General features: G+C 45.7%; 1 protein-coding gene across 1 annotated transcript in view; it reads left to right on the top strand.

The window, feature by feature from the left end:
* Positions 1–16,324, top strand: part of LOC102445849 (neural-cadherin-like) — a 92,138-nt gene that overhangs the window by 62,711 nt on the left and 13,103 nt on the right. Inside the window, exons 19-27 of the mRNA XM_075920359.1 lie at positions 701–794; positions 2,920–3,104; positions 3,706–3,938; positions 6,946–7,223; positions 10,291–10,505; positions 10,898–11,029; positions 11,753–11,876; positions 11,999–12,122; positions 12,207–12,387. Of these exons, the coding sequence (XP_075776474.1) occupies positions 701–794; positions 2,920–3,104; positions 3,706–3,938; positions 6,946–7,223; positions 10,291–10,505; positions 10,898–11,029; positions 11,753–11,876; positions 11,999–12,122; positions 12,207–12,387 (1,566 nt within the window). The remainder of the gene's footprint in view (positions 1–700; positions 795–2,919; positions 3,105–3,705; positions 3,939–6,945; positions 7,224–10,290; positions 10,506–10,897; positions 11,030–11,752; positions 11,877–11,998; positions 12,123–12,206; positions 12,388–16,324) is intronic.

Here is a 16,324-nt window from a genome sequence, read left to right as displayed (position 1 = left end):
CTTTAAGTCTTTTCCTATTTCAGGGTGCAATTTACAGTGCTCCCACTCTTAGAGTGGGGTACAATAACATGTGTATCCACCATTCTTCTCTCCCAAGTCCAATTAAGTTCAGATTCCTGTGGCTTTTCCTTTGAGAGCCTGCAAGAGGGGTATTTAGCAACAGAAGAGCTTTCCTCAAGCACAAGTATTACCGCTAATAACGCTTTAAGAGAAACAAGATTTTAAAAACAGTCTACATGGCTCTTTGTCTTACCGCCCCCACATGACAATCTACACAGGGCTAACTTCTTCACCAAGGTTCTGTGTCTCAATCAATGCCCCATTCTTGAGTGTCCTTTTTAATCCAGCATGAAATCTTTTAAACTTCTGTGTTCACAGGCCTTTCCCTGTTCTGGTCCAGGCTGTCTGGAGACAGGCAGAGTCATCAAAGCAAATTGCTGGATTTTCTTGAGATATTCCTTTCTTTCCTGCCTGTTTTTCCAGCCTCCTGCTGAGTTCAACCAACATCCTCATACAGAAAACACCGCAATAACCAGACTAACATAGAGTATTCATAAATATTACAGATCTGCCTTTAATCCATCCCAAATATTTATATAGAGATTTGAGTTAAGAAAATATTATAATTGCATGTTTGTTAATATATGTGTGTATAAGTGTCAGGTTCTTTTTAGTTATGTCATTCATATATTTATTATAGGTGTCTTGCCCACAACTGTACTGGGCCAGGTTCATGCACCAGATAACGATGACTGGGATCACAAGACCTATCAATTTGAAGGGAAAGTATCAAGGTATTTGAAAAAGAAAATGATGACCTGACAAAACAATTGAAAATCTTTAAAAAAATGTAAATAGAAAATATTTAAACTTTCTCTGAGAATCACCTGCCAAAGTATATTTATGTGACCTCTAATTTGTGTGCACACCATAAGAAAACCCCTTTCCTATCTCAGAAGTCACATTACATACAGTCATGTTAGCAGCTCCAGTTTGCTCCTAGGCCAGCATTTTCTGAGATGAAAAGCTCATCCCCTGACAAGTAGTGCCTTTAGTCACTCCACGGAACTAGAAGGCGTGCTAGCCAATTAAGAAATTGCGCATATATATATATTTAGAGGTGAGTTGCGATTCCTTCATGCTTTTTTGGAAAGGCTGCAGCATGGGATTTTGGTGATGGAAAAGGGGGAAAATGTAATAATTTCAGGGGTAATTAAATATTGCCAGAATTGGTGGTACAGCTGCTGGAAGAAGATGTTGGGACATTTCATTAGCAGTGGTTGTCTTTGGCACTTGTGACCGCTTAGGCTCCCACTCTGTCTAGGGCCCTGTACTATGCACAGATACATCACAAACCAGCTGGAATTCCATCCCAAAGTCCCTGCGTACAGTCCTATCCTTTGCCAGTCCAGTGAGGCCACAGTGGAGATGCATTGTCCTAACTCTTGGAGTAGTGGAGTTTTGGTGCCCCCACTTAGTTTTTGAGATCTTGTCTACACAGGGTGTTTTTGCTTGTGTGTAGCTAGATTAGTGCAACCACTGTCCATGCAGAACAGAAGTGACTTGTAACAGTGCAACTTTGCTTTTGTGGCAGAGGGGAGCTGCACCTTTGCAAGTCACCGTTTTTATAGCCCTGCATCTATACTAGGGGTTTGCACACGTAGAGCTATATCTGGTGACATAGTGCAAAGTCCTCAGTGCAGAGGAGGCCTTTCATCCACATAGGCAGGTAAACAGGGGAAGGTCACAGTTATTTGAAGGTGGGCACCACAACTGAGGGTGGCAGTCTGCAGGAAGCTAGGAGGTAGCATAAGCATTTTGCTTATTTAAATTGCAATGAAGCTGCTGCAAAATCCAAACATCTGACTACAGAATTTAGATTGACTTTGCTATAGAATATGCAGATCTTTGGCTATGGTCTTGTCTACAGCTATGTATGGCGGGGTGGAGAAACTTTTTGGCCCAAGGGCCACTTCAAGGTATGGAAATTAAAGGAGGGCCATGAATGCTCCCAAAATTAGGATTGGGCTATGGTGGGATGGGTTGAAGGAGGGAGGGCAGGCTCTGGAATCGAGCTTGGGGTGGGGGGAAGGAACATAGGAGGATGTTTGAGACTGGGAACAACAAGGGGTTCAGCTGGTAGGAGGGTGCTCAGGGCTGGGGTAGGGGATTGTGGGCGTTCAGCTGCAGGCCCCAGACTCTGCTTACCTCCACAAGCAGCACCTGGAAGCAGTGGCATGTCCCCCTTCTGGCCAGCTCCTATGTGGAGACGCAACCAAGAGGCTTTGTGTGCTGCACCTCTGTTGGTAGCACCCCTTCACCTCCCACCGGCTGCAGTTCCCTGCCAATGGGAACTGTGGGGGAAATGCTTGGGGCAGGGACAGTGCATGGCATCCTCTGGCTGCCCTACACATAGGAGCCAGATCAGGGCACATGCTGCTGCTTCCAGAGCCTCACAGAGACAGGCAAGCCCCAGCCCTCACTCCCAGCGGGAGCTGGAGGGCTGGATTAAAATGGCTGATGGGCCCAATATGGCCTCCAGGCCATAGTTTGCACTACAGGCTCAATTTTGCACTGTCTGAGCTGTGTTTAGACTAGGGATGTGACAGTATAAATGTGTATATGGTTAGCTCATAAGCCTGGGCTCATGGGTTAACCATCATGGTTTCATGCAACACCACCCCATGGTGCTGCCTCTAATACAGAGGCAGAAGCATGGGGGATGGGGGGGTGGTGCTCGTGGGGAACCAGCTTTTAAGGATTCCCACTCTGGCTCCTTGATCTCCCTTCACCAGAGGGGAGGAGAGATCTGCTGTGCTTGTTAGCTTTACACTAGGGGAATTCTCCACAAAATCTGGTCATACAGATTAGAATAGATCTTATTCTTTGCCTTTTCCTTTCTCGTAATTTCTGTTACAGGTTTCTTATTCTCAATGCAAACTCAGGGTTGCTAATTATTAAAGAAGGTATTCCAATGGGAACTTACAATGCCAGAGTGAAAGTTACTGATGGTATCTGGCCAGATGTGATCTCGACAGTAAAAGTAGTTGTGAAGGAAATCAAAGACTCTGCCATCCGTAATGCTGGGTCAATACGAATAAAAGGTAAAATCATGTATTTTTGTTTCTACAGTATTTCAGCTCTGAAATCTGCCATCTTTATATTAGTGTTGTGTAAGTTTGAATTCTTATTAGTGTCCTTTTAATTATAAGATTATCTATATTGGATACTCTTACTATATGTAATTACATATCTGGAAAATGTACACATACACTGCTTTTTGTTTTCCTTTTCCACTGATACATAAAGGAAGTCAGAGGACACTGTAATAAGTGTTATTTTTGTTTTATCCTAGAATGTAAGATACAAGAGTTCCACACTAATAACACAACCACTTATTTATATTGCAAATAGAATTTGAACATTTTTGGTAATTAAAATAAAATAAAATCCTTCTAAAGATATTTCTGATTTAAAGATAAATTAAATAAATGTAATGACTGAATAAATGAACCCTGCAGTAGTGCAAACCGTCGAGCAGAAACCAGTATGAAAAAATTTAGAGCCCTAATATGAAAAGTCAGTGCTGCAAGAATGGAATCAGATATGCAAACTTAACTATTTTGGTCCCCCTAAAATTGAATATCATATGATTCTCCTCAATCTCAAAGATAAGTATGGTGTTTTAAATTTTTTTTGTTACAGATATCACTGCAGAGGATTTTATATCTCAATCTGCTGAAAGAGAAAGCAAATACAACCAGATGAAGAAACTACTTTCAGAAATTATACCTGCTCAGTTTGAAAATGTCCACATTTTCAGTGTCTTAAATGTCCTAGATCAAACTCAAGGGATTGATGTTTGGTTTGCAGTTTCTGGACCACCATATTATAAAGCAGAAAAACTTAACGGCAATGTAGCAATGTACAAAGCACAGGTATGTGGATTTAACTCATTGAGTTAATTAAAATCTTGCACCAGTAATTTAGTGAAATGTTTGCACTGAATCACTGATTTTTTTTTTTTTTAGAGAGAGAGAGAGAATGATTGTATATTATAATATTTTTTCAGTTTGGTCAGACTTTTGATATAGGTGCTTCAATTTCAGACCCATGATACATATTTTCAGAATCCAAGACTTTGATGGGAACTGAGAGTGTTCAGTACCTCTGAACATCAAGCCACTCATTTAGTTATGTGACTTTGGGCACCCAAATTTGAAAATTTTGCCCTTGGAATCCTGTACTTCCTTTAGGAGTATGTCTTTCAGAACATGTGTCTTCTACAGAGACTATGAAATCCTCCATAAGTAATGCATATGATTATTTTTTGTGCACACAGTTCTTGAAGTTTTTGGTTTATTTCCTTGACCCATGTATTGAAATGTTCTGAAACTAGAACTTGCATCTTTTGACTGAGCAATTTTTTATTTTTCTACAGTAAGAAACCAGTGATAAAATAAACTTTTCCCTTCAGAGAAAAATGTGAGCTGAAAATTAAACACCCCTGCAATATAAAGTATAAGAAGTGATTTCATAAGTTGGGAGGGCACACTTGATCAATGCAGTGTGTACTGGAACCTCCTGCCCTCAGGATCCTGGCTATTTACACAATTTACTGTCATTGCCATTTACAACTACTTGATCTGGGATATTTGGGAGCTTTGTTATCAAGCAGAAATAAAATTACTCTGCTGAAAAAATATTGGGCAGTTCTTTGCAAGTGATTTATTAAATTCTCAGTCACTTCAAGATAAAACCAATTCAGTAAGGACGTAGAAGTCTGAATGGATATTGTGAAGGAGCTACCTTTCCATGGCTAGCATTGGGATCTGTAGTAAGGATGTTAAAGACTAGTCGACTATCCGATAAGCATTTGCTTATCGGATAGTCTTTTGACTAGTTAACTAGTCAATAGGCACTTCCGCATTCGTCCTTTGAAATGTACAAGAGCCCCCGAGCTCTTGTACATTTCAAAGGAGGAATGTGGAACTCTGAATATAGCCCGGGGCCAGCAGGAAGTCTTGCTGACTCCAGGCTGCATGCGGATGCCTTCTTTGAAATGCACAAGAGCCCCAGCGGACTCCCCAGCTGACCCCTGGCTCCTCGCATCTGCCCCCTTGAATCCGCGGATCAATGGTTCGGTGGCTATCCCTTTAAACCATGTATCTGCGAGATTTAAAGGGGAAGCTGCCTGGAGCCCATGGTCAGCTGGGGACTCTCCAGCTGATCCTAGATTCTGGGGAAATTCTGTGGGAGCCCAGGATCAGCTGCGGAGTATCCAGCTGATCCTGAGCTACTCAAGGTATTTCCTGGGAACCCCCAGATGACCTTGGGTTCCCGGGAAATACCACTGGGACTTCCCGCTGGCCTCGGCTGTACGTGGAGTTCCTCATTCCTCCTTTGAAATGTACAAGAGCCCCAGTGGAAGTTCTTCAAAGAGTTCCTCAGAGGAGGAATGCGGAAGTGCCTATCAACTAGTCGATGGAAATTCCATCGACTAGTCAATTAACCACATTTTAACATCCTTAATCTGTAGGCAGGTTAATGGCACATGGACACTCAGACTGCTAGGGTATCATAGAATCATAGAATCATAGGACTGGAAGGGACCTCGAGAAGTCATCGAGTCCAGCCCCCCGCCCTCAAGGCAGGACCAAGCTCCACCTACACCATCCCTGACAGATGTCTATCTAACCTGTTCTTAAATATCTCCAGAGAGGGAGATTCCACCACCTCCCTTGGCAATTTATTCCAATATTTGACCACCCTGACAGTTAGGAATTTTTTCCTAATGTCCAATCTAAACCTCCCCTGCTGCACTTTAAGCCCATTACTCCTTGTCCTGTCCTCAGAAACCAAGAGGAACAAATTTTCTCCTTCCTCCTTGTGACACCCTTTTAGATATTTGAAAACCGCTATCATGTCCCCCCTTAATCTTCTTTTTTCCAAACTAAACAAGCCCAGTTCATGAAGCCTGGCTTCATAGGTCATGTTCTCTAAACCTTTAATCATTCTTGTCGCTCTTCTGTGTACCCTTTCCAATTTCTCCACATCTTTCTTGAAATGTGGCGCCCAGAACTGGACACAGTACTCCAGCTGAGGCCTAACTAGTGCAGAGTAGAGCGGCAGAATGACTTCACGAGTTTTGCTTACAACACACCTGTTGATACAACCTAGAATCATATTTGCTTTTTTTGCAACAGCATCACACTGTTGACTCATATTCAACTTGTGGTCCACTATGACCCCTAGATCCCTTTCCGCCATGCTCCTTCCTAGACAGTCGCTTCCCATCTTGTATGTATGGAACTGATTGTTCCTTCCTAAGTGGAGCACTTTGCATTTCTCTTTATTAAACCTCATCATGTTTACCTCTAACCATTTCTCTAACTTGCTAAGGTCATGTCTAGACTGCATCCCTCTGTCGGCAGAGGGATGCAGATTAGGCAGGTCGACATTGCAAATGAAGCAGGGATTTAACTATCCCGTGCCTAATTTGCATAAATATGGCCGCCACGTTTTGCCGACTCAGCACTTCGTTGGCAAAAAAGTGGCAGTCTAGAGGGGGATCTGTCGAGAAAGAAAGCCTTTTTTGACAGATCCTGTAAACCTCCTTGCAGGCTTTCTTTCTCAACAGAGCCCCCTCTAGACTGCCACTTTTTGCAGACAAAGTGCCGAGTCTGCAAAACGTGGCTGCCATTTTTATGCAAATTAGGCACGAGATATTTAAATCCCTGCCTCATTTGCAATGTCGACCTGCCTAATCTGCATCCCTCTGCCAACAGAGGGATGCAGTCTAGACATACCCCTACTGCTCAGTCTCCATCTAGTCTGTGGAGATAAAAGATTTTGGCTGCTCAGGGCTGTGATTCTGACTGTCTTGAATACCTAAGGTTCTTCCCACTGGACAAGGCAGATTAAAAAAATAAGTTTCTTCTCCAGCTGGAAATCATCTTGGATAGAAGCATCACCCAGATTGGCATAGACGAGTGTGCAACTGTGAACTGCACACATAGCACGGGATGTGTCAGCAAGTACAATTACAGTCATGTTCCCACAATAACTACTGCTGGAAGTGTCTCACTGGCATCTGTGACAGTCCTAAGTAGTGCTCAGTGCACCTGTGCAGCTAGAGAAAGCCGGCATCTCCTCTGTTCCTCATACCGGACAAACCCCTGTCTCAATGGTGGCACATGTATAGACACTGACTTGGGCTACAGGTTAGTAAAACTTTTCATGGTACTCAGTAGCTCTTCTAACTCAAAATGTCCAAGGGAGGGGAGGGCTCAGAAAAGCAAATCAACATTCATCACTTCTCAAAAGGCAGATCTGACTGCGTATTCTTGAAGCTGGTCTTTCAAACAGATTTCTTACTTTGCTGATGGCTACTTATGATCATTATAATTCTCAAAAGTCTGAAAACAGGCAGATGCACTGGCCTCCCTTGATGTGGCAGTATGGGAAGCTCATGTTTGTGCAATCTAGATACCTTTTATTAGTCACTTTAACCGGTATCTCAGCATGTCACTTACAGACCCGTCCCATGGGCCCAAATTCCCCACTTCCATACTTAAAAAAGAGAGAGAGACTAGTCTTTAATCCTCAGCATATTGTCAAATATGAGGTAAGAATAATACACTCATATATCTTAAGCCCAAAGTGTGTGTGCAGATTTATATCACTCCCACACTTACACTTAGCCATCTCTACAATGAGAAAGACGGCATCAACCTCCCCATAGTTCTTGCACAGGAGGTGATAGTGCAAATCAAGGTATGTAACTGAACCTGCAGAAGCCTTGTCCGTGTAAAGCCCACATCCAATTCCAATATGCTCTTCAGGCTTGTTACAGTGGAGCATAGTCTTTTCGCAGCTTCCTGTCATTATCATTCACTCACATCTGAGACTTGGATGAGGGGTAGATAGTTTTCCCTGTCGTTTCCTTTGGTGTCGTCTGTAGGGTTTGCCCCCCTTTTGCTTCAGATGTTCTAGCGCAGGGGTGGGCAATAATTTTTGACGGGGGGGGTCACTCCCAAGATTTTGGAAAGTGGTTGAGAGCCATACTTCTCTATGATATTAATGGAGGAGATGCAGAGTCTGGGATGGAGGTTAGGTGCAGAAGGAAGCTTGGGGTAAGGGACTGGGGCGCAGGAGGGAGACTGGAGTCTGGAAGGGAGTTTGGGTAAAGGAGGCGGTTGGGACCTAGGGCAGGGGACTGGACTACAGGGGTTTGGGATGTGACCTACTGTAGGAGGGGATTGTGATCTGGGGCAGGAGATTGGGGTGCCAGATTTGGGAGGGGGTATGTTTGGGTATTGAGTGGGGGGGGCAGTAAAGAGTTGGGGCAGGAAAGGGCAGTCCTGGGGCTGTTGCTACACTTCAAAGGCAGAGGCGTCCTTATCAACTAATCGAATTATCAATGCAAATTGCATCGACTATTCCAGGGGTTCCCAAAGTTTTTGACACGAAGACCAGTAAATCCATTCACGAGCTTTTGGAGGACCGGTAACTTTCATTTGCATATTTGCATATTCATTAAGCAAATGATGAATATGCAAATAAGTTGTTTCTGGTCCTCCTAAAGCCCCCAGTGCCAGCTTTAGCAAAGCTTTTGATACGGTCAGCCACAATATTCTTGCCAGCAAGTTAAGGGAATATGGATTGGATTAAGATGGATAGAAAGCTGGCTAGACCAGGGTTTCCCAAACTTTTTACTTTAGTTGGAACCAGTTTTTTTTCAGTACAGTTTTTTGCAGCTCAAAAATATAAACGCATATTAAAAAAAGAAAGAAAAATGAATAAATTTTCACTGTTTCACCCGGCTACATCTTCTGTCCAGCCCGGGCCAGAGCTTGGGGGACCTGGCACCACACGGACACTCCGGGAGGAGGGAGCAGTAGCTGATTGTGGGTAGGATATCTGGCTAGGAGGGAGAATGCATGGAGGGGACTTGGGTAGGAGTTGGACCTCCCTGGTCTGGCAGGAGTTGGACCTGACTGGTCCCAGATGAGGGATTTTTTTGGACCGGGGGAGGTCATTTCATGGCTCCTGGTTCCCCCCACACCCCACTAGGCTTCTTTGCACCTCCCTCCCTTGCAACCCAACTGAGGTGCCCATCCCGCTGGTTCCCTGAATCTCCCCCAAAACTATCCCCCACAATCCAAGGGAGTGCAGCACCAGTTCCCTGCAGCCCTTCACAGCCCAGCTGAGCTGCCCATCTGTTCCCTGTGCCTTCCCTCATCCTCCTCAGCCCAGTTGAGCCCCACACTGGTTCCCTGCATGCCTCCCCCACAGCACAGCTGAGCCCTGTTTCCCTGCCCCTCTCCCCAAACCCCGCAGAACTGCTGAGCCCAGCTCTGATTTCCTGTCCCTCCCACCCTCCCGCCCCTTGTGTCTAGCCCCGAGTTCCCAGCACTTCCCTCCTTCTGCAGCCAAATTGAACTCTGAGCTCTGCACCTTCCCCCCACCCCGCCGCCCAGCCCAGCTCAGCCCAGCACTCCACACCTCCCCACTCCCATAGACCAGCCCAGACCAACACCTCGCACCTCCCCACTGCCAGCTTTGTCCACATATTCACTCTGCTGATACCATTATTGGACCTAACCAATTCAGTTATAAGATCAAGAACACATATTCCTGTGCATCCAGAAATATAATTTATGCTATCATGTACCGACAGTGTCCGTCTGCTATGTACATTGGACAAACGTCTCAGACACTTCGCCAAAGAATCAATGCCCACAAAACAGATATTAGGATCACAAAGAAAAAAGTTTCTTGCCATTTCAACCAGAAGGGGCATTGTCTCAATGACTTGATTACCTGCATCCTGCTTCAAAGACATTTTAACACCAGACTTGAAAGAGAATCCTCTGAACTGTCATTCATGCTTAAATTTGACACTTTACACCTAGGTTTTAATAAAGACACTAATTAGCTTCCCCAATTATCACCTCTAATATCATTAGCTCATAGACATTTACCTCCCCCCCTCATCCCCCCTCTGTTCTGAAATTGGATTTGTCCTTTTCATATGTTTTCACTTTTTTTGGTCATGCCAATTTTCTTCCACAATTTGATCTGAGGAAGTGGGTCTGGCCCTACATAGTCCTGTTTTTTGTTTCAGATAGACTAGACTATCACAGCTACATTTCTATTACTATCCTAATCATTAGTGTGAGTTAGTATGGTTTGTGTTGTATTTTCAGGGTTATTTCCCTAATGATTTATATTCTGAGTGTTCAGCATAGAATAAAAACAGATTCAAGTTTTTCTTTGCTCTTATAGCTGTAAATGCCCTGCAACTTTTGATGGGCCTGAGTGCCAGCAAACAAAACGTACCTTCAGAGGGCATGGATACGCCTGGTTCCCTCCTGTCAAGCCTTGCTTTGAGAGCCGTATCTCCTTGGAGTTTATTACTGAAGTGGCTGATGGACTTCTGTTGTACAATGGACCTGTAGCACGCATTCATCCCGGAGAAGTGGAAGATTTCATTGCTTTAGGTTCAAAACTTGAACGGATTCATTTTCTGAGTGTGTGCATGTGTATGCAACTCCGTTTCTGTGTACTGTCTTGTATTTTCTGTGTCTCTTAAAAAAGAAAAAAAAGAATTACATTTTTTTCTTGGCAAACAAGCAGAGTTCCAAACAAAGTACCAGCACTTCCGATTCACTTTATGTACTGTTATTCCTTGCCCTGCAAGCTATGGTGATATTCATACTAGAGAAAGAGATGCAGTTTAAAGAATCATGATATCTTGAGCAGTGTTTATCTGTAAAAAAAACCTCCTTAAACTGTAATTTAGTTGGTATCTTTTGGTTCACATGAATTTTAATACCTTTATGGTTGACTTTTGGACAGGAGAAGGCTTATTAAATAACTCTTTCTTTTCCAGAACTTTCTGGCAGTGTCCCTTCCCTGACTCTAAGTCATGGCTCTGGGGTACTCTTCCTACAGTTATCTCAGAAAGTTAATGTTGCAGATCGTCATTGGCATAATATAAAAATTATAAGTGATGGAAAGGCAAGTATGAAAACACCCCTGTAAAACCTTTGGTTCATATATCTGGCTGTTGTTTCAAGATAAGATTCCTACTTTTGGTGTCTGACTAATTATTGCTGTATCCCCTACCGTACTCCCAGTGGCCATAGTATCAATAGGAATTACAACTTTCAGTTTTGCCAGGGAGGCAGCATTGTCCACAAGTTATACTACAGCTTTGGGGCAATGCAGTTAATCATATTCCATTCCTGACTTGCTGGAGAGACTTGCAGCAAATTCTTTCATTGCTCAGGGCTAGATTCCGATCCACCAAATTCAGTTACGCCTCTTAGACCATTTAAGGTGAGGCTAAAGAGGCTAGAGATTGGTTTGAAGAATTTCCTCCATGCAAAGGTAATCTCTGCTGATCTGAAGCTAGTGGAAGTGACTCTACTGCTATGGCAGAGCAAGTGATGCGCTGAGGCCAGTTGGCTGACACTCCTGGATTCTTGATCCAGCCTCTGCTTTTTAATATACTTACAGCTCTGCTTAGGCACAGGAGAGAGTCAAAACTTCTGTGTCTGGCTCTTCATTTATAGAAAAGAAATGCTCGTATGTAATTACCAACCTCTGAAATCTGCTGGTAAAAACTCATTCTTAGGTTAATGCAGTTGTCCTGCATTTTAACTCATAGTTTCATAGGAGGTGTAAAATCTGCAATTAAAAATCACTTTGATCTTTAATGTAATATATTTTCCACTCTAGATAGTGCAGCTGATTCTTGACCACTGCGTAAATGTTTCAGTTAAAGAAGACAATGGTGTCCTTAAGGAAACCTCCCAGATGGATATGTCTGCCTGTGAAGTTTCGGAAGAAACACCAGGAAATGAGAGGTAAAATAATAAATAATACAACTACAAAAGAACCAAGAAAACAGGAAAAACACCAAATTATTGTTAATCTAGGTTGACTGCTATTCATTCTTTCCCTTTTTCCCCACCTCCAATACTGGCAGGTTCCTCAATGTTCACCAACCCTTACAGCTGGGTGGAGTTAAGAAGGCCTTCCCATACCATAATTCACAGAAGCACTTCAAAGGGTTTGTTGGCTGCATACGGAATGTCATCATTGACAGCAAGGTAAGAGTCTCAGGAAGTTGTTCTCTGGAGGAATCTTTTTTAACTGCAGCTGCCTAACGTAGTTTTTCCCCTATTAATTTTTAGGTCTATGATTTGGAGCACCCTGCAGAATCCTTAAACAGTGCCCCAGGTTGTGCTATGACTGATCAAATGTGTCACAGAGCTGGGGCCCTCTCCTGTGGTATTCATGGCAAGTGTATTGGTGAATGGGGCTATTTTAATTGTAGCTGTTACCCTGGATATGCTGGATCAAAATGTGACAAAGGTACGGCTGGTCTTGGGGAGAAAAGAATCATGGGAATCTTTGGGAATAGACAGCAGATATACTGTGGTGCCGAATTTGAGTACTTACTAGTAATGGATCTGAGCATTTCAGACACTGGCCCATGTACGCTGGGCTGTGGGAAGGGACAAGGAGGCTCTGGCTGCCAGTGCAGCTCCAACAGACAATACTAGTCAAAAGATTCTGATCTCATGAGCTTTGGGAGCACACAGTGAGGGGAATTGCTGTGTGAACAGCACATCCTGGAGGGTGAGTAACTGGGCTGTGTTCTCTCTACTAGGTCCGTATGAAGTAAATAGTGAGGGTCACACTAGGGATGTTAAATTGTGATTAATCAGCTAATTGAGTAATCAATGGAATTTTCATTGACTACTCGATTGGTCGATAAGTGGGGGCACAGTTGATAAGGCGCTGTGGCTCTGCCTCTTAAATGTAGGAAGAGCTGCCCAGCTCTTACTACATTTAGAAGAGAGCCACAGTGTCCTAGAGCCGCCAGAGTAACCACCACTAGGCGGATTTGAAGCTGGGACCGTTGGAGCTTACAATAGGACCCTCTGAGCTAAAAGCCATCTGCCTCCCAGCCCATGATGTAGAGCCGTGGTCCCAAACCCAGTGCCCGCGGGCGCCATGGCGCCCGCCGGGCTCTTTACATGCGCCCGCGGAGCCGTGGTCCCCAACCTGGGTGTGCCGCGCGTGCCCCGGCCCTGGCGGCACTGCGCGTGCTCTTGCCGGCGCCGGCCCGGGCCTTGGCCCCGCCCCCGGGCGCGCGGCGCTTACGGGGGGAGCGCCGGCCCCGGGCGCGTGGCTATGGGGGGGGCCCCGCCCCCTGGCGCCCGGCAGGCGAACGGCCACGCCCCCTGGCACCCGACAACCTGAAAAGGTTGGGGACCACTGATGTAGAGGTCTCTTGGTCTTATCTGTTGCTGTGGTCGAGGTGCCACTGCATGGGTCAGTGAACCACGCTAGGTGTGTGGGTTACACCAGCACAAACTGGGACTGTTTAGTCCCAGCTCGTGCCAGCCTCAGGAGCTAACCCCACTGCACCTCTCTGCCTTTTAAATGTAGTAAGAGCTGAGTGGCTCTTACCACATTTAAAAGGCAGAGTCGTGGTGCCACTGCATCTCTGCGGCTACGTCTACACTACGATTTTTCTCGGCAAAAAATATGCTAACGATGGATTCATTTGCATGAGTTGCAATCTCATTTGCATATTTTCTGCCTATCCGTTTTTGCGCTAGGGGTTTTTGCACAAAAACAAGCAGTGTGGACATTTTCTTTATGCACAAAACCACCTTTTCCGCAAGCTCCTTATGCCCCAAAAAAGGAGGTATACCGATTTTGCAGAAAAAAGTTTTCGCGCAAAAAGAAAACATCCACACCAATTTTGCAGAAAAGGGGATTTTTGCAGAAAAAGAAACCATCCATACTGCTTGTTTTTGTGGAAAAAGGGTTTTTTGTACAAAAAGAAAATGTCCACACTGCTTGTTTTTGCGCAAAAATCCCTAGTGCAAAAATGGATCGGCACAAAATATTCAAATGAGATCGTGACTCATGCAAATGAGTCCCTCATTAGCAAATTGTTTGCAGTGAAAACTCGTAGTGTAGATGTAGCCTGCCTCCCCCGTCCCCTTGCCCTCCGGTTCCTGCTTCCCCCACCTTTGCTGCCTCTTAGAGGCAACAAGGAGGGGAGGGGGGAAACGTGAGTAGTTGACTCTCTAGGTCACACCCTTCATAGCCTATTGCAAACACCAGAGATTCCTTGCATTCCTCCATCCTCCCACCAAACTCCCTGTGTGGCATCCTGCCATCCTCCTTAAATTCAGGAATTCCCTGCAAACCCCCCAATCTCTTTCCTGCTGTAGCTGTCTGTCTGCCCCCATCTTTCCCTTTTCTTGTACCAGTATCCCCCAGAGTCCCTGTAAGGTGCACACCCAAGAATTTCAGTCTTGCCCGCCCCCTCAGCAGAGCTGCGCAGCCATGGCCCCCACTGCTCCTGGGGGCAGGGCTGCATGGCAGGTGGCTGCTCTGGCCCAGGAGCAATTGGGTAGCCACCACTCAGCCTGGGTGGCGGCTGCTGGGACTTGCGTCGGGGTCTCAGTACTATTTTTAGTACCGCGGTCCCAGCTCCAGCCACCATGCGGTCCCAGCCCCAGCTGCTCCTGGGGCTGGGCCGCAGGTGGGCAGCTGTCCCGCGTGCCAGAACTGGAACCAGGGCTGTGGTACTAAAAATACCTGGCACACGGGGCAGCCACCCATCATGCTGTTCTGCCCAGCAGGTGCAGGTGTCATGATGGCAGAAGGTGAGGGAGGGAAGGGGCACAGGGAGAACTAAGGGGAAGGTGGGGGTGAGAAGAGGAAGGGGCTTGTGTTGAGGGCAGGGGAGGGGGCCAAGGCAGGTGAAGAAATAGGAAGGCACCAAGGGGCAGGATGGAGGAGAGACAAATGCCCAGGGGGCCAAGAGGAGACAATGAGGTGAAAGGGCAGGAAGGGGGGATGGGAATGTGTCAGTGGGGATGAGAGAGGGGAAGAGGCAGGGTGATTCTGGGAAAGGAGAGGGGAGGGGCAGTGGGGGCAGGAGGAGGGGGAGGAGTGGGTGCTGGGAGAAGAGGGGTTGAAAGGTGGGGTGGGCATGAGGAAGGCAGGGAATGGAACAAGTGAGGTGTGAGGGCGCAGAAGGGTGTGAGGAGAACTGGGGCAGAGGGTGGTGAGGATGTGGGCACCAGGGAGGAAGAGGGCAAGGGGGAAGTTGGGATGGCAGGGGTTAGTGAAGGATGGTGGAGGCACCAGGAGGGTGTAGGGGGTAAGGGAAGGCTCAGGGGGATTATGGGGGTGAAGCAGAAGGGCAGACATGGGCAGGGGGGTGGAGGGGAGGTATTTGGAGATGGGCACCAGAGGGCAGAGGATAGAGGTAGAGGGAGGTGTTAGGAGAGGGAGGTGTTAGGAGAGGGGATAGGGAGTGGGATTAAAGGAGGGGTGGTCACAGGGGAAAGAGAAGCACAGGTGCAGAGGTCAGAGAGGATGGAGAGGTGAGCAGGTCTCAGGAGGGCTGAGGAGAGTGAGAAGGGCAGGAGCCAGGACAGCAGAGGAGGGTGAGGGGTTAGGGGCAGCAGACGGGGCAAGGGTAGTATGGGAGACATGGCAGCAGAGGGGAAAAGGAGAGGTTTATAACTTGAGTGCCACAGTGGCACACATCTGAACAAGCACACATGACCTCAATATCAGTGCACAAGACAAAACTCACTTCACTCATGGATGGAAAATCTTAGAGGGAACACTGGTGTCCCCCATTCTTCTTGCATATCAGTAACTCTGTGTGTACCTCCACTTGCTCCATGGCAACAGCAGTATGTGTTGCATGCCAGGATTCCCGATTTGCTCCGAAATGCAAGGAGCTATATTTCCCTCTTTTGCCTCATTCCACAGTCCTCCAACCCACAAGGGAGTTCTCTGTATTTTCCAATTCTCCCTCCACCTATTCTATTCTTACCTATTCATACAGCAAACATAAAATGGGAAACAAAGAGGACCTGGGGAATTATAGACCAGTCAGTCTAACTTCGATACTGGAACAAATTATTAAACAATCTATATATAAGCACCTAGAGGACAACAAGGTGATAAATAATAACCAATATTCATTTGTACTGAGCAAATTATGACAAACCAGCTCAATTTCCTTCTTTGGTGGGGTTACTGGCTTGGTAGATGAGGGGAAGGAGTAGAAATGATGTATCTTGAGTAAGGCTTTTGACTTAGTCCCAAATTAACATTCTCATAGACAAACTAGGGAAATCTGATCTAGCAGCTCGCAAGTGCAGCCACTTGAAGTTGTAGGCATTCCTTCACAGATGTACCAGAATACCTGCACAACCAACAATACTCGATTATCACAAAACTGCCCAAGAATTTAAGGGATTGT

The sequence above is a fragment of the Pelodiscus sinensis genome, chromosome 2 (assembly GCF_049634645.1).
Source record: "Pelodiscus sinensis isolate JC-2024 chromosome 2, ASM4963464v1, whole genome shotgun sequence".
In the NCBI taxonomy this organism is placed as follows: Eukaryota; Metazoa; Chordata; order Testudines; family Trionychidae; genus Pelodiscus; species Pelodiscus sinensis.
The sequence above is the reverse complement of the archived record's forward strand: the minus strand, read 5'-3'. Positions and strand labels throughout refer to the sequence as shown.